The 18,606-nt window shown below is 42.4% G+C and overlaps 1 protein-coding gene across 18 annotated transcripts in view; it reads left to right on the top strand.

Moving 5' to 3' along the window:
* SLTM (SAFB like transcription modulator) overlaps positions 1-18,606 on the top strand; it is a 50,075-nt gene that overhangs the window by 18,937 nt on the left and 12,532 nt on the right. For 3 of the 18 annotated variants that reach the window (XM_055118080.1, XM_055118078.1, XM_055118071.1), the window contains 7 exons: positions 7,611-7,638; positions 8,974-9,388; positions 9,995-10,044; positions 13,705-13,823; positions 17,434-17,583; positions 17,694-17,797; positions 17,889-18,055. In XM_055118080.1, the coding sequence (XP_054974055.1) occupies positions 7,611-7,638; positions 8,974-9,388; positions 9,995-10,044; positions 13,705-13,823; positions 17,434-17,583; positions 17,694-17,797; positions 17,889-18,055 (1,033 nt within the window). Of the gene's footprint in view, positions 1-1,081; positions 1,208-4,297; positions 4,466-7,610; positions 7,639-8,919; positions 9,389-9,994; positions 10,045-13,704; positions 13,824-17,433; positions 17,584-17,693; positions 17,798-17,888; positions 18,056-18,606 lie in introns of all 18 variants that reach the window. The other 15 variants (XM_055118077.1, XM_055118074.1, XM_055118069.1 and 12 more) reach the window with 10 other exon arrangements.

Below are 18,606 nucleotides of genomic sequence, written 5' to 3'. Positions count from 1 at the left end.
CCCGTCATGCATGTATGGATCCTGAGTTTGATCTCCTTTGCTGCAAAAAAAAAAAAAAGAGTTTTTTTTTGTTTTGTTTTGTTTTTATCCCTGTGTCATAGAGTATCATAGGGCCGGAGAGATAGTACAAGTGGGTGGGGTGCTTGCCTTGCCTGAGCTTAACTGGAATTCAATTTCTGGCACCCCATATAGTTTGTCAAGCATAGCTAGGAGTGATCCTTGAGTTCCACTGGATGTGTGACCCCCATATTCACATACACATTATATGACATGTTAGCTTTAGTTTTCCACTCTTGACACTATTGTTCCAGTTTTACCTCCATCCATTCACTTGACCTTTTCTGTATTTTTCAAAACAAATCCTGGACATCATATTTTGCTTAAGGACAGGGGCACCAGCGAGATAGTACAGGGGATATGAGGGGCTTGCCTTGCACACAGATAACCCTAGCGCAATCCCTGAGCACCACCAGGTGTGGCCCACCCTACTGCCCCTCCAATTTCCAATATGACTTCTTTAAAGGACTCTAATGTTTTTACGATGTAATTTTAAATATGACTTTTAATATCAAACATGGTTATTACATAAATGTCTAATTTTCTTGATTTTTTTAAAACAGGTTTTACAGTATACAAATAAACTTCACTCAGTGAGGTTGATGTGTTTGGCTCTTTATATGTGTTTTCCTTCTACCCTTTTGGGCCCTCACTATTGTGTTAAAAAAGGTCTATTGTTTATCTTATTTAGCAAGACTTGGCAAAATTTTTCTCTTCCTTTTTTGTTTTATTTTTACTTATTTTTTTTGTTTCCCTTGTCTCCTCTTGTGACTGCTGGTCAGCTGCTTGTTTGTCGTGTGCCTTTCTGCAGCCAAGGTGCTGTCCTAGAGACTGACCCTAGATGAAGCTTGCAGCTCCTTACTGAGGCAGCCTGTCCCACTGAGCTCTCCGGTGAAGGGGGGTGGGGCGACCCTGGAAAGACTTTAGGCTTTGTGGGTTGGAACTATTCTCTCCTGCCATGTGGCGTGACAGCAGGTACAGAGTGTAGGTAAATAAATGGCCTAGCTGTTTGTTTCAAATAAAGATACTTGCAAGAACTAACGGAGTTGGCTGCCCTTTGCCGAGGAGCTTCCAAGGCCTGGATTTCGCTGGTTACGTTCCTGTGGAATCGTTCAGCATGTCCTCTGTTTATGCTATTGCCTGCAAATGCGTAAGTTGGTTATTGAATTATGGGGACTTGCATCCTCAAGTCAGAACCCCTGATCCCCAGTACTCACTTCATAACTACTTTATAAGTAGTGTTATTTATAATGTCATATTTCTCCATTTGTATATGCAATAATGTCCAGTGATGGTATCAGTCATTGATTGTTTGTATTGTATGGATTAAGATCATTGAAGTGCTGATCATTTTCTCTTTAGTAGCTGACATGCTTCCAGAAACATAAGATTCTCTATCTACTCTGCAGCTGTTACACCCAGTGGTATAGTTTATAGAGGAAAGCCAGAATATAGAAAATTAATTTTTTTTTTCTTTTTGGGTCACACCTGGCAATACAGGGGTTACTCCTGACTCTGCACTCAGCAACCACCCCTGGCGGTGCTCAGGGGACCATATGGGATGCTGGGAATCGAACCCGGGTCGGCCGCGTCTAAGGCGAACGCCCTACCTGCTGTGCTTTCAATCCAGCCCCTATCCGCCCTTTTTTTTTTTTTTGTGCTAACATCACTGTAATGAGCTGGCTTGTTAGCATCCTCAGCAGTGACTCTTCTTCCTTGCTCCCTTAGTTTTCTTTTGAACTCATGGATTTAAGTATATTTAATGTATTTCAGTTCACTGTATTGTTGTCTATATCTTGTAAGCGCCTCTTTGATGGACTTTTTTTTTCCCCTTGGTTTTTGGGTCACACCTGGCTGTGCTCAGGACTTACTCCTGGTTCTGCACCCAGAGGTCACAGGGCTTAGGGGAACCATATTGGGTACTAGGGATTGAATCAATGTTGACTAGGTGCAAGACAAGCGCCCTCCCTGCTGTGCTGATGCTCCAGGCCCTCATAGACTCTTGAGTTCTTGCAGCATGATGCTCGCAGTCTCTGATAACTTCCTTGAATGGCCTTGCTCACTCTTTCCTGTTCAGAACCATAGGTAGTCATTGTTTTTATTTTATTTCATTTATTTATTTTTTTCATCATAAGATGTTGTAGGCAGCAGTCTCAGTGACAAGGAGAGTTTATTACTCCTGAGTTGCTTCTGTTTTCTCGACATTTTCAGTTTATAGTGCTAGAGAATAACATTTGTGGTTTTGTTGTTTTCACTGTAAAGGCCTAGTAAATTTGAACTCAGAAATACTTCCAGTTCATCATTTCTTTTATTGTACAGTATAATTACTGAAAATACTTTAAAGGTTTTTACCCTAATGAATGATATCTGTCCGAAGGATATGTTGCCATCTACGAATGAACAAATTACTGTGCTTTGGACTACTTCTGCCCTGTATAATTACACCATAGGCTAAAACATTTTATTTTATTATGGTTTCATTCATGTTACTATATGTGTTATTTAAGTAAATACTTGATTTACTTTGTTTTCAAAATTGAAGTATTCTTTTTGAAACTTACACAGTGAAAAAGTTTGGCTCCTCCCCTCCCCTCCCCTTCAGAAAATACCACAAATGTTGTTCTAGGGTAGGGAGTGGTGAACGGGCTAGTAAGCCTGGAGGTCCCTCCGGGTGATTCTCCTGATGAGGACAAGTTGCTGATGGCAGCCACACTTAGGATTCTGGGTGTTTGCTCAAGATAAACTCAACTTCTGTGCCATCTCTCCAGTGGCCCCTCCCCTGTTAGAAATCTTAATTTTAAACTTAAAATTTCTCCTTAATTATTTTTCGGTCTTTGGGCTGCACTCAGCAGTGCTCAGGAGCTGCTGCTGAGGATGCTGGGACACCCCTGTGTCTCCCTCCTGAAGGCCGGGCCCAGCCCTTTGTGCTCTCTCCCTGGCCGCTGCGGGTTCTGTCTTAGAGTTCTGTCCAGCGTTCACTGTTTCTCAAGGTCAGAGCAGTCAGATAGGGTTTGTTCAAGAGTCTGCTCTGTCCATACCTGTTTGTAACCTGAGACAGGGCAGTGTTGGGAATAGCCTTGTCCTGGAGTGGGTGGAGTCCTGCCTGTGGGCCCCCCACGCATATCTCCAGCCTTGCACCTTAATATTTAGGCCTCAGCCTGAGGTACCTTCTCAAATGGGATAGAATGTGGTTCAAGTTCCACTGCTGTGACATGCATGAAGTAGGACTCTGGGCTGACTTTTCATCATTTCCTCAGTCTGTAAATGAACATTATACAGACTCTCTGCTTGATTGTTCCAAGGATCCATCAGGTGTTGGCCTAGTGGTGAGATGACTGGTTTGTTTGTAAAACTTGACTATCATGAAGATCACAGTTATTTGAGTATTTTCCTTATTGTTTTCTCTAGACTATTGTATTTACTAATGTTTGAATGGTTAAAAATGTCTCCTAGCCTTAGTCAGTACCTCTGGTGTTTTGCGGTATTTCGGGGGGAGCAGTGCGGGAGAGAAAGGGAGTGCTGGGCTCTCACCCGTGAGCTCCATCTCTCCACTCTCCTGTCCTTTCTCTGCTCCCCTTTACATACTCAGCGTTCACTGTATTTCTCAAAGCCAGACTTACCTCCTTGGAGCTTTTGTGCCTTTTTTGGTTTGTTCTTTTTGGGGGGTTGTGAGGGAGGGTTGGTTTTGTCTGGTGCCACACCTGGCTGTGCGCAGGACTTACTCCTGACAGGACTCAGGTGGATCATATGGGGTACCAGGGATGGAACTGAGATCAGCTGTGTGCAAGGCAAGTGCCTTAACCCCTGTACTATTTCCCTCCCTCCCCCGCTTCATGAAGCTTTCTCTGAGAATTTTCTGCACCCATTTGTTTAATATCTTATATTTAATCTTATTTAGGTCTCATTTTATCTCAGCTTTATAGGGAAAATATGGTCACTGTCATCCGAGTTCTGTGCCTCCTTCCTCGTGCCTTGACTCTTCACATCCTCTGAATAGGAGTAGTTCTGTCTTTCCTCCTAAGACCACACAGTCAATTCAGCAGATAGCTGCTAAATCCTTACTGCCAATCTGTATTTGATGTTAGCCTGTAGTCTTTATGTATTGCCCAAGGACATAGCCATCAGTGATTTAGGTTATTTTGAAGGTTTATTTTAATAGTCTGGATAATATGGTATTTACATCCGGTGTTTTTTTTTTTTTTTTTTTTTTTTTTTTTTTTGCTTTTTGGGTCACACCCAGCGATGCACAGGGGTCACTCCTGGCTCATGCACTCAGGAATTACTCCTGGCGGTGCTTGGAGGACCATATGGGATGCTGGGAATCGAACCCGGGTCGGCCGCATGCAAGGCAAATGCCCTACCCGCTGTGCTATTGCTCAAGGCCCTACATCCAGTTTTTAAGGGAAAGGTAATCTTCCAGTTCTTTCTACTTGATATGTGTACATGCATGCATACACACACACACGCGCACGCGCACAATCACAAGATTAACTCGGGACAGTGGTAGAGTAAGTATAGTAAATACTTTGCTAAACGGAAAAGTACGGCATAGGCTTGTCTTTTGACTCTTACAAGCCACTGCTGCTTCAAGGGTAAAAGGAAGATAAAAGGAGCTTTCTCTGGCTTCTCAGAATGTTGGCGTTTGAGTAAGGGCTTCGAAAAAACCACCACAAAGATAAGTATTGGAGTGTCACCTTACGGAAAGCTTTAGCCTCTTTTTCATATGTGAAATCACCTTATTTTTTGAGATAAATTAAGAAAGTGAATTTTATTATTGTTGCTACCTGTTTACTGTTTTCTTTAGGAACAAAAACTTCCGTGGGAGTGAATTGAATTTTTTTAAAAGGTGCATATCATGATTGTGAAAATCTATCAACTTAGACGTGTAAACTTCCCCGTTTTCTCTCACTGCAGAGATTCGGGCCTGACTTAGGGTTTTGTCTGGACTGTCCAGGTGTTTGGTGCCTGTGTGGTGGTCTCCGTGCAAAGGACAGGTGTGTCCTGAGCTGAGCCTCATCTTTTCTGCTAATCCTGTTTTTTTTGTGTGTGCTTCATTTTCACTGGAACTGGTTTTCTTTTTCAGAGCTGGGTCAGGCCCTTTTCCTAACAAGCATTTAACTATATGTTATAAAACTAGTTTTACCACTGTGTTGAAAAGCTAAAGTTACAAAAGCCGGGGCTGGAGTGATAGCACAGCGGGTAGGGCATTTGCCTTGCACGCGGCCGACCCGGGTTCGAATCCCAGCATCCCATATGGTCCCCTGAGCACCGCCAGGAGTGATTCCTGAGTGTAGAACCAGGAGTAACCCCTGTGCATCGCCGGGTGTGACCCAAAAAGCAAAAAAAAAAAAAAAAAAAAAAAAAAAAAAAAAAAAAAGTTACAAAAGCCTTCGAAGACATGTTGAGTCATGAGGCTAAAATATAAAACTATATAGATTCTCACAGCAGCTAGAAAGAGCATGTCTAATTGGCAGAAACTGTGGCCAGAAGGAATTCATTTTATGCATCATTAGTATTTTTTTTTTCTTTTCATTGAATTACCATGAATTACAGTACAAAGATATTTATGATTGAGTGCATCATCGTATTTTTAAACATCAAATAATTTGTTTTATTCTCCAGTCTATTAATATTGTATTTTTAAAAGTATAACTTGGTTTGAATTGTACTGTTGGCATCACAGATAAAGGAGTGACAAGTTGTATTTTTTTAAACATTTGGTTTTTTAGGATGAAAAATTTAAAGTTAGAATGTTCAAGCTTATCCCTCCACTTAACTAAAAGAGAATTTTGAAGAAAATGATTGGTCATTTTAGAACAAATCATTCTTTATTGCAGTGGCCTACCATTCTCCCTAAGCTAAAGCATTTTTTTTTCCCTGGTTTTGTAGGTTAGAAACAAATTTCAGTACCATTCATTGATAGATTCTTGAGTACAGTATAAAGATTGCGTATTAATTGGATTCACATTTCCATCAACTAAAAGTTTCCTTGTTTTGGACTATTCTGATTCTTAAATGTGTGGCATATTTGTTATTTTTTTTCCCTCAGCATCTTTAGTTTCCTTCAAGTTACTTTAGTATGTCATTCTCTCAGTGGGGTACAGTGTTAAAGTTGGAAATAATTAAAAATGATTTCTTAGAATGTAATAACCATAGGGAAAGTGTGTGACAGGTTTTTGGGAATGATTGACTTTAGGAGCCAGAGTGATGTTCAGTGGGTAGGTGCTTGCCTTGAGCGCGGCCGACCGAGGTTGGCCTCTGGCACCACATGGTTTCCTGTGCCCTGCCAGGAGTGATCCCTGAGTGCCGAACCTGGAATAAACCCTGAACTACTGGGTAGGACTCAGAAGACAAATGAGCAAGAGAAGAATACCACAGGACTTTATACAAATCTAAAATTGTATCACCACTTTGAGATGCTGAAGTTTTATGAGAGTGGTTCTTAGAGTGTGGTCCGTAAATCCACTGAATTCGTGCAGCCCAGACACTGCACAGATTCTCAGTCTCTACACCAGGTCTTCTGTGTCTGACAAGCTTGGGCAGACTTTCCAGGGGATTTTGTGCAGGTTCACTAAGATGTGGTTTGAGAACCACGTAGCTTTATAGCATCTTGCAGAGAGTGATCTCAGCTTTCATTTTCAAGCTGATGAACTATGGTGGCCGTAGGATGCAGCTCAGTGGCCAGATTTGGATTTGATTCTTATGACCCTTTTTTCCCATCCCCATCTTCTAAAAGTTAGATTTTTTTCTTTACTAAGATGACTGTATGTTATTTATTCATTATGGTTTTTGAGTAAAATGTTGGTTTTGTCCTCAATTATTTCACTGATTTTCACAGTATTTTAATGGCTAATGAAAGAAAATTTTTTGTCTTTTCAGACTAGCACACCTCTTAGTTTTAGATTAGGTAAAGATACCACATTTTAAAATTGTAGTTGTTGTTTTAAAAAAAATGTGAGTTACTCGTCTTGATTACTTGTAGCATAAATACCATTGAAAAGTGGCTGACCATTCACTGGTGTATGTAACTGCTCTAAATTCATTTTTAGCAGATCAGAAGGAGTGAGTACTTGGACAGTCTCTTTCTCAGAGTCACCCTTCGCACTCTGAGATGCCTCAAAAGGAGCATAGTTTAGCTTGTTTCATTTATAAAACACATTTGCCTTTGAAAGTGTGTCTTCAAGTTAAGACTTTCAGGACTATTTTGTTGAATTAGTAATACCCTAGCGTTGCCTCCAGTTGTGACACACAGAATAATCATGGTAGTCTTTCACTGGCAACTCTTTGATAATGATTCAAATGAGTATGATGCTGCTGAAAAGCAATCCAGTACATGGGTTAGCTGATCATTGATAGGTTGGCCCATCTCTTCAATACCAAACATGGGCCACGTCTCTCTTATTGGGTTCCGAGTTTGATTGGATTATCCTATATTTTATTAATGATGACTATCCCTAATATTATTAAATTATAGATGGATTTAGTAAATTGATTTTATACTGTTATACAAAATGAGTATTCTATTTTACATTTGATTATTTTTTAAATTTCAGGATGGTGAGGAAGAAGAAAATGAGAAAGGTATGTTTAATGCTAAGTAGAGTTTAAGAATGTCTGATGTTTAGAAAAACAGTAAATTTTATGAAGTAACTTAGTTTTGAAATGCATTTGCTTATAAAGTTATCTATTTAGTGAATTAAGTTAGCATCTTTTAAATATTTTTAATTGATTTCAGTTTTCATTTTAACTTAAAAAATATTCTAACTTGATGGTGCATATCAGTTACTGTAGTGAACAATGCCATTTAAAAATTTTAACTCAATTTTAATTTGTTATTTAAAAAAACATAGCATACGGTAAGTTCATTGCATTCTTAAGACTGGCACTGCAGTAACTCATACGTGCTTATAGTATGGATAATGGATTTTACTGCTGGTTCAAAAATGGTGGGCAACCAGGAGACTGACTTTTCGTTTGCCGCTTGGAGGAATTGACGGTCTTCTGACAGTCCTAGTGCTTTAACAGAGCGGTCTCATCCAGTACGGCCACAGGGACGCCAGTAGCAACACTGTGGTCAGCACAAGACTACAGAAGAGCTTTTGGACAGAAGCCACAGGATTCAGCATTGGACTAGGAAGGATGCGGGGCCGGGTTCTGAGCAAGGCCAGTGGGAGCCCTGGAAGCAAGGAGAAGCCAAGCCACTGACTGAAACCTCCCTGGCCCGAGGCCACTGTGTTGTGGGGGAACACACAAAATTGGCCATTCCGGGACTGGCTGGGCAGGATGAAGACTGGAAGCAATCCATTTCCTGGACACTGGGGAGCAGTTCACCTGCGGAGCCTCCGGTCGCCGTGTCTGACGAATCTGGACGACGCAGGAACTGACAGAGAAGAAAGAAGGAAGACGAGGGGCCCTGGAAATGCCTGGAAGGCCGATTGAGACCCTCAGACTGTGACCTTTGAAGACACCATCATGGGAATTCCTGAAGGCCACAGGGTTAAATCCCACGATGGGAACACTGAATAACAAATCTGCACACTTGTCTCTCGCTCACGGAGGAACAAAGTCTTCTCTGTGCCATTAACTTACCACCAGAAACGAAGAGCTGGTCTCCCCAGATTGGAGCCACGTTCCCGTCTCCTTGTTGGTGTTTGTGTGTAAGAGGTCATGTTCTCCATGAAGAATGAGTGATCCGGGGTAAAGGATTGTTTCTCTCAGTTAATAGCCTTGTGTTTCTTTCCCCTAACCTTCCATCAGTGCTAATAACTGGCTTTCTATTTTCTAGGTCCTTTTCTAGCTTATGAATATGAAATTGTTTAAACTTCTTGTTTTGCCATATTTATTCCTGTTAAATCCTCTTAGATATAGCAGGTTCTGGTGATGGTACACAAGAAGTATCTAAACCTCTTCCTTCAGAAGGGAGCCTAGCTGAGGCTGATCACACAGCTCACGAAGAGACGGAAGCTAATGCGACTGTGCGGGAAGCTGAGGATGACAACATCTCGGTCACAGTCCAGGCCGAAGACGCCATCACTCTGGATTTTGATGGTGATGACCTCCTAGAAACAGGTAAAAATGTGAAAATTACAGATTCCGAAGCAAGTAAGCCAAAAGATGGGCAGGCCCCCATTGCACAGAGCCTGGAGAAGGAAAGCAAGGACTGCGAGATGAACGTGAACCATAAAGATGGTAAGAAGGAAGACTGCGTGAAGGGGGACCCTGTCGAGAAGGAAGCCAGAGAAAGTTCTAAGAAAGCAGAATCTGGAGACAAAGAAAAGGATACTTTGAAGAAAGGGCCCTCGTCTACTGGGGCCTCTGGTCAAGCAAAGAGGTTTGTTTTCTATGTCAGTTCTTTACGATACTGAATTCCAGCGTTCAGTAGGATCACTCTACATTAAGGGGGTGGCTTCAAGACCCTGTACAGTAATTAGTCCTTATGATCCTGCCTATAATATTTTTGACCGTCATAAGTTACTTTAAAAAAAATTCAAGATCTTCGTAATATGCAGTGTGTCCTGATTGCATTGTCGAATTGTCAGCATACATTTGGTTTTTTTGGTTTTTTGTTTTTGTTTTTTGTTTTTGTTTTTTCCAAAATTGACAATATTTTTGTGTTTTATTTTTAAAAATCCTTGTGATGATGGTTAATGAACAACTATCAGTCCTAAGAACACAAAATGAAGTCAAGTCCCAGTCCTGAAATCTGGAGAAGATGGCCATATATCCACTGAATAGAATTGTCAGAAAAATCTAGATCTTCAGGCATCTTGGGGAAATCAGTGCAAGAATCTTAAGGGAACCATTGGTTCAAATAACCTATTCTAGGCCTCTGCAATTTCTAATTTGTATAAATAGCAGTAGTTTGAAATAGTCAATTTCAAGCTGTTCGATTTTTGTTTTTTGTTTTGAATTTTCTTCTGGTGATTTGCTTCTTCAGCTCTTCAAAGGAATCTAAAGACAGCAAGACATCATCCAAAGACGACAAAGGTAACGGATTGTTTTCAACTCAGGGTTTCCTTTATTCATTTAATTATTAGTAACTGACAAAACTAAATTCATTCAGTGGGTGTAGTATAAACTGGAATTAGAGCTTTCAGCAGACTTTTTGAAGCATTAAAATTTAATGTATCAGCTGAGATGAGTCTGCTGAAAACCAGTTTTTTGGTTTTTTTTGTTTTTTTTTTGTTTTTTTTTTTTTTGCTTTTTGGGTCACACCCAGCGATGCTCAGGGGTCACTCCTGGCTCTGCACTCAGGAATTACCCCTGGCCGTGCACAGGGGACCATATGGGATGCTGGGAATCGAACCTGGGTGGGCTGCGTGCAAGGCAAATGCCCTACCCACTGTGCTATCACTCCAGCCCCAAACCAGGTATATTTTAACATTGTATTCTAAGCAACTGTTTGGACATTAACTTAATAGATTTTTTCTTTCTTTCTTTATAACTTAAGCTTTTTTCTTTCATAGTCATTTAAAACAGCTACATATCACCAGCCCGTTTCCCTATGCTGTTACTAATATTTGTATTTTTTATATATATATGTATATGTGTGTGTGTATATATATGTGTGTATATATATACATATATATATATATGGAGTCTGGTATTGAGAAGAAAAATCTGTGCCTGCTGTTTGAGTTTTTCATTCTTTAAATTGGGACACATTTCTCTTAACATAGCCAATATGTTAATTGGTTCATGTTTTTCTGAAGGTTCATCTTCAGAATTTATTTCCTAATTTGGCTTGTTAAAGTTTGATGGAAATGATGTAGCAAAACAATTTTATGTTCTGATAGTGTAAAGGTAAACATTTTATTGCTTTTTGTTATTGGAGAGTCACTGATGATCTCATGGGGAAATGGGCATCGGGTTATATCTTTATACAGTGCATATGTTCTCTACTTGAAAGATACTTGTTTCCTAAAACTTACTTTAAGAGAACATAGCATCCTTTGGATACTGCTGAGTGAAATGTCTCATGAGTGCTGCTAGAAGGGATGTCTCTGTCTTGTCACGGGCGTTTTAAGATGTTTTTCACTCAACTGCCTTTTAGCCTGAGAAATTTTTGTGGGATCCCAGGGTAAAATAGGTCATCATCATCATCATCATCATCATTATCATCACCATCATCATCCCGTTGATCGTTGAATTTCTCGAGTGGTCTCAGTAACCTCTCCATTCGTCCTATCCCTGAGATTTTAGAAGCCTCTCTCTACTCGGCCTCCAATGCAACGATGCTGCATTGGAGGCTCTTTCAGAGTCAGGGGAATGAGACCCAGCTTGTTACTTGCTTTGGCATAAGAATACACCGTGGGAAGCTTGGGAGGCTTTCCCATGTAGGCAGGAAGCTCTCAGTAGCTTGCCAGTTTCTCCCAGAGGGAGAAGTAGGATTGCGGCTGCGTGCTTCTGGGAGCTTGCTTTTAAGTCTCTGGATGTTGGCTGTTGATGGGATTACACACACCTGGGTTCCTCTGCCAGTATCTTCATGAGTGAGGCTTGTCCAAACGTGTGGAGAGGGGCCTTGAGCATGTCTATGGCTAAGTTCCGGAGGTCTTCAGCCACCAGGAGCTCTGCTCGGGGTGGGGAGAGAAGCTGGAGCCCATCCCCTCCGAGGGGCCCCGGGGAAGACAGCCAGGGATGTGGGCAAGAGACTCTGTCATACCTATGTAAGATAGGTATGCAAATCAAACATTAACTGGTCACGAATCATAAATTTATTTTTAAAGTTATGTGGGGCTTGAGAGATTATAGTACAGTGACCCTGCGTTTGCCTTGTACGCAACGAACTTGAGTTGGATTCCGACACTGTATAAGGTCCCTGAGCTCATACACAGGAATAAGCCCTGAGCATCAAGATCAGTTCAAGCCAAGCCAGACTAAACCTGAGTTAGGCAAACCATCTGGAGTTGGAACCCATAGTTTTCAAAAGTGAGGCCCAGGCCAGAGAGAGCGCAACAGGCTGAGTGTGGGCTACACACATGTTCCAAGCACTACATAGGTCCCCTGAGCATTGCCATGTGTGCTCCCTGCCTCCCTATGTACCCCCCACAAAAGAAACAAGGATTTATAGTTGATCCTGCTGGTAAATTTTAGTGATGAATATAGTAACATGCTTACAGTTGTGGTGGCTGATAAGACTTTAAAAATGTTAAATGTTTTAATTCTTGGCTAAGATGAACTTTTCCTGTTATCAAAAGAAGTTTGGTTTTGGTTAGAGAAGGTAGTACCTGAACCCAGATATTAAAAATTGTCACTTAGAGGGGCCAGAGTGATAGTACAGTGGGTAGGGCATTTGCCTTGCACGTGGCCGACTAGGGTTCAATCCCCGGCATCCCATATGGTCCCCCAAGCACCGCCAGGAGTAATTCCTGAGTGCAGAGCCAGGAGTAACCCCTAAGCATCTCTGGGTGTGACCCAAAAAGCAAAAAAAAAGAAAAAGTCACTTAGAGGCCAGAGAGATAGTACACTTTTGAGAGTAGACATACACAGTCCTTTAATTAAAATGAGTTAGATATGTGTTGTCTCATAAATTGATACTGACAATTTTTCAACAAAAATTTGTGGCATATGTTAAACTGTTAAAAAATATGTACTTTCTAAGTAGACATAACTTGAAGTTACAAAAATCATTACTATTATATTAATTGCTTTGTATACACTGTTACTTTTAGACAGGTAAGGAATCTTTTCAAATAAAGTGAAAAGCATGAAATTGCCCTTTGTAGCAGTATATTTGAAGAAAAACTAGGATACTATATTCTAGGAACTGGCATCCTTCTATTTGAAACCATAATTTGTGGATGGAAATTGTACAGGAGTGACTCATGTACCCATTTACTTAGTCTAAAGCATCTTCTTGAATTGGACGTACTTTAGAAGATCATTTTAATTTCAAGGCCAGAATTATCTAGCTACAACCGATTCCAGCGCGCTCTTACTGTTGTTGTCATAGAGAATGAAAATGGCTGGTTGGTTAGTCTTTGCTATTAACCCTTAAATTCCTTTAAGAAGGAATTTAACAACAACAAAAACATTGAACACCATGAGACACACAGTTGCAAAGTTGTTCATGATTGTAACCCTTAGATTCTTGAAAGTGGTTGATCCTGTCCCCTGACTTGTCCCCTCAAATGCCAGTTTCTCGGAATGTGTAGCCCACAGCACATGGGGGTTGGTACACTCCCAAACAATGACTTTCACGGTCACTTAGATGCAGTGCTGTGGAAGACTGTGATTTATTCAACTCAGCAGAACTCCAAGTCACATATTGTTTTCATACACATTTTCACTCAAGATTCGTGTACCAAGATGTGTATAAGTTGGTTCAGACCTGTTTCCCCGTGGGTTGTATTGTCTGTTCTTATGTTTGATGGTGTGTGTGTGTGTGTGTGTGTGTGTGTGTGTGTGTTTCTGTGTGTGTGCGCGAGCGTGCGCGCTCTGAGATACCGAGAAGAATGGTATGGTATAGGTAAAAGATGGTGTTGATACTTGATTGATCTTAATAGCCCATTCGTGAAAGTTTGGTATAATAAAGTTAAGGTGTTTAAATGAGTGACTTTTATAATTTTGAAAGAATTTGGCCCTATATTTTTGTAAAAACGAATTCTAACTCAGAAAGTTCAATGTCTGTTATTGACTGTGTTCTAGGGAGCGCAGGTAGTGCCAGTGGCAGCAGTGGGAGCTCCACAAGAAATATCTGGGTCAGTGGACTTTCTTCTAATACCAAAGCTGCTGATCTGAAGAACCTCTTCGGCAAATACGGAAAGGTACATTCTTTATGCCTTTTGCTCTCTCTTGCATCTCCATTTGAAGCAAGGCAGTGTTGTATAAAATCTTCTAGTTTCTTGTTTTGCTTAGCTCTGGTTAGGCCTAGTTTTGAAGTTCTGTGGTGACAGGTGAGTTTGATGGTTGTTCTCACTGACCGCTGGGAAGGAAGCCTGATGAAATATTCTATCAGAAGTCCAGCCTCTGTCAGCACATTTGGCCTGCTGAGCACCAGCGGGGGTCTCGTCCAGCTACAGGACCAGGAAACCCTCCCGCAGTGAATCAGTAAATGAAAGTTCTCTACATAATGTGTGTATGTGTGTGTGTGTATATATATAGGTATGTATTTATTTGTGTCTGGGGGAGTGGCGGGGAGGCGTGCGGCCACACCTGACGGTGTGCTCAGGGCTTATTCCTGGCTCTGCACTCAGTGATCATTCCTGGTGGGCTTGGGACCGTATGGGATGCCGGGATTGAATCCAGTTGGTTCCGTGCAAGGCAAGCTTCCCACCCTCTGTGCTGTCTCTGACCCCTAAAGGTTCCCATCCACACTAACACCTAGTGGAGTGAATTTTAGTTATCACCTTTTTCTTGGTTTTCCTAGCACTTAGCTTTGTCACGGCTAATTTGATGAAACTGGGAAATACAGGTGGATGAGTACTAGGCAATGAGGTACAGAATTAGGGGGACAGAATAACTGATGTGGTCCCTGTTGTATAGATTTCAGGCGGAAATAGAGAAAAGGGAAACATAAAACCAAAAGTCGTGATGGGCCCTGAAGGGAGTGTAGCCGCAGGATTCGAGAGGAGAGACTTGCTGCTGGCTCACGAGGAGAGTTGTGTGGCACACAGGGAACTGAGCAGAGGCACTCAGGGTTCTAGGAAACCCAGTGGATCGTCTGTATTCTTCAGAGGCCGTGACTTCCTACCACACATATTTTAGCTTTTAACCCATGTCTTAATCTGCACCAATGTAAGCCCTTTTAGAGCAAGGGCTTGTCCTACTCTGGTTGGCATGTACTTGCCAGGCCTTCAGATATCTCCTAAGCTGATGGAGTACAATGAGCCATTTAGGAGTCTTTACTTCGAGAATCGTTGGAGCATTAAGGTGATTGAGATTTGGGCCAGAGGGAAAAACATAGTGAGGTGCTTGCTCCATTGCAGCATCCCAGATGACCCCCCAAGTGACTCCAGGAGTGCCAGGAGTGACTCCCGAGTACAGAGCCAGAAGGAAGGCCTGACTATTGCCAGGTGTGGCCAAAGCAAACACACAAGAAGAGTAACTGTAGTTATTTTTTTTCTTCTCTCTTTAACCACTTATTGTTAGAACTTTAAAAACAGTTTTCTTTTGTTTTTTTTTTTTTTGGCGGGGAGGGGCGGGGGTCATACCCGGCAATGCGCAGGGGTTACTCCTGGCTCTGCACTCAGGAATTACCCCTGGCAGTGCTCAGGAGACCATATGGGATGCCGGGGATCGAACCCGGGTTGGCCACATGCAAGGCAAATGCCCTACCTGCTTTACTATCGCTCCAACCCCAAAAAACAGTATTCTTGGAATCAGAGAATGGGTCGGTACAGTAGGTAGGGCGCTTACCTTCATGTGGCCACCCTGTTTGATTTCTGAACACCACTAGGAATGACCCCAGAGCACAGAGCAAGGAGTAATAAATCACAGTTGGGGCAAATTAGCCTTTCTGAGGGTCAAGTTCCTACTCAATGCCATTGTAAACAACCCTATTTTCCTCTACCTGACATTGTTCTCCCCATTCCATACTGCTTATTTCCTCTCGCCTTCCTGCTTACTTGCCCCTGCTCTGTCTTAGAGAATTGAGACCGTCAGCCAATTCCATGCCTGGTGTGTGTGCATGTGTGTGCACTAACACACACATTAACCTTGGTTTTGGTTTTGCAGTGCAGAGATTGAGCCAGGTCTCATTCATGCTGGGCCTGTGCTTTGCTGCTGAGCCGCATCCCTGGCCTGACATGACTTTTAAAAGCTCTTTAATATGAAATAATATGTAGGTTGGGTTTTATGTTGTGATTACTGATGTTGGCTTTGTTTTTTTTTTTTTTTTTTTGCTTTTTGGGTCACACCTGGTGATGCGCAGGGGTTACTCCTGGTTCTGTACTCAGGAACCACCCCTGGCGGTGCTCAGAGGACCATATGGGATGCTGGAAATTGAATCCGGGTCTGCCGCATGCAAGGCAAACGCCCTACCCGCTCTGCTATTACTCCAGCCCCTGGCTTTGGTTTTTGGCCACTCTGGCTTGCTCTGAGGTCTTAGTCCTGGCAGTACTGGGGCACCGAGACCTTGTACTGGTGCTGGGCGCCCTAACGCTGTGTTCTCTCTCCAGCCCTAAGGTATATTTCTAAGCCTGCAGTTTCTCTTTTTATTTTTGTTCTGGAACTTCACCCAGAAGTGTTCCAGGGGCCTGAACTCAGGCTCCCAGGTGCAAAAGCACCAGCTCTAGGTCTTTGCGCTGTCTAACTGACTCTTTGGTGCTTTTTCTGGTGTGGGGATGACTCTGGAGTGGTGCTCCGGAGGGGTCGGTGTTGTCTATGCAGGTCCTAAAGCCGCTCCCTGGGCACAGGGGGCTGGTGGCGTAGGTCTTTGACCCCGGGCTGGCTCTCTGGTCCATGGCTGCTCTTGGAAACACAGCCTTGGTATTTTAATTCAGTGGACTGTGTGGGCCTATGAGATAGACGTTTTTGGTCCAAGTGTAATTGAAAATATTATTTCTGATTTTGCAAATTGTAACATTATAGTTATACCATTACTTTATTGCTGTAACATTTTAGCCATATATTTGAAGAAAAGCAAAGAAAATAAGATGATGATTATTATTTTTTTTTAGTGAATCATGAAGAGGTGCAGTTACAGACTTAAAACTTTCGTGCTTGCGTTTCAGTCATACAGTGATCAAGTACCCATCCCTCCACCAGTGCCCATTCTCCACCACCAATGATCCCAGTATCCCTCCCACCACCCCTACCCATCCCCTCACCCCACCCCGCCTCTGTGGCAGGTCATGCCCTTTTGCTCTCTCTCTCTCCTTTTGGGCGTTGTGGTTTGCAATCGAGGTATCAAGTGGCCATCATGTTTGGTCTATAGTCTACTCTCAGCATATCTCCCAGCCCCAGTGGCCCTCCTAGCACTCTTTATTTGGTGTTCCCTTCTCTATATGAGCTGCCTTTTCCCCCAGCATGTGAGGCCGGCTGAAAATAAGTTTTTGACAGTTTAATTGATTCCCCTGTGTATTTTCCAGGTGTTTCTAATCATAAGAACATAAAACGTACTACAGGTTTTCAGTAGCAGAGGTCCTGACTTTATTTACCCTTTGTCCTGAATTTGTGTATCCTGAATATACCCTTTAACTTTCAATGAGAGACATTACTGGTGCCCACTCGAGCAAATCGATGAGCAATGGGATGACAGTGACAGTGACAGTGACCCTTTAAATGGAATAGTTCCTGTCCTGATGTCCAGAACAGTGCTTCTCCGCCTCCTTTGCCTCTGTGTTCCTCACGCCTCTGTGCCCACCTGCTGTGTGGTTTCACCTTGGGCATCCCTGTTTGAGGAGTACTGATCTAGAATCGACTCTGCTGTGACAGGTTCTGAGTGCAAAGGTGGTCACAAATGCCCGGAGTCCTGGCGCCAAGTGCTATGGCATCGTGACCGTGTCCTCCAGCACGGAGGTGTCCCGTTGCATCGCCCACCTCCATCGCACGGAGCTGCATGGACAGCTGATATCTGTTGAAAAGGCAAGTGTGCTGGGCTGTGGGTGGGCGAGGAACCCTCTGATGTCAAGATGGCATGGTCATAAAGATGGAACTGTGACAGGGGTTTTTCCACCCCAACTTACATCTTTCAGGTTAAGGGTGATCCTTCCAAGAAAGAACTGAAGAAAGAAAATGATGAAAAGATCAGTTCAAGATGTTCTGGAGACAAGAAAAATACAAGTGATAGAAGTAGCAAGTAAGAATGATTATTTTTGAGACTAGATTTTTGGTACATTGAACGGAAGTTCTCATTTTCTTTGCTTTCTTGTGTGGGGTGATATGATCAGGACACAAGCCGCTGTCAAAAAAGAAGAGAAGAGGTTGTCTGAGAAATCTGAGAAAAAGGAAAGCAAGGATACTAAGAAAACTGAAAGTAAAGACGAAAAGAATGATAGTGGAACAACTGGCCAAACTTCAGAATCGATGAAAAAAAGTGAGGACAAGAAGCGAATAAGTATGTTGTGCTTATTACTCTCCCACCCCCTTGAATGCAGTTCATTGTTAAGGTTTTTTTACAGTGTGAAGGAAAAGTTGAGCATATAATGGAGGTGATTGTGTTAGCTTTGGTGGTAGATGTCACTTTGGGGGAAGGAAGTTGAAAAGAATGACTTTCTACTCTTGGGCAACAAATAGTTCTTCACTGTTAAATCTGGATGGGCTTAAAACTGCCATTAATATGTAGCTGTGGGGGCGCTAGCAGGGAGGGCGTTTGCCTTGCATACAGCCAACTGGGTTTGATCCCTGGCATCCCATATGGTTCCTCGAGCACTGCCAGGAGTAATTCCTGAGCATCACTGGGTATAACCCAAACATGAAAAAAGAAGAATTTAGTTGAGTAGTTGAGGGTGAGATATTCTGAGGTCACTGATAGTGTTTATAGTTACAGGCTACGCTTTCATTTGGGGGTGCCGGGCGGCCAGTGTTGGATCTGGGGCTTCACCATGAGAAGCCTGTGAAACCTGTGCTCTGCTGCTTCTAGATCCCAGCCCCGGACTCAGCTTTTTT

The sequence above is a fragment of the Sorex araneus genome, chromosome 10, assembly GCF_027595985.1.
Source record: "Sorex araneus isolate mSorAra2 chromosome 10, mSorAra2.pri, whole genome shotgun sequence".
In the NCBI taxonomy this organism is placed as follows: domain Eukaryota; kingdom Metazoa; phylum Chordata; class Mammalia; order Eulipotyphla; family Soricidae; genus Sorex; species Sorex araneus.
Note: the sequence above shows the minus strand (reverse complement) of the source record. Positions and strands in the feature narration are given on the sequence as shown.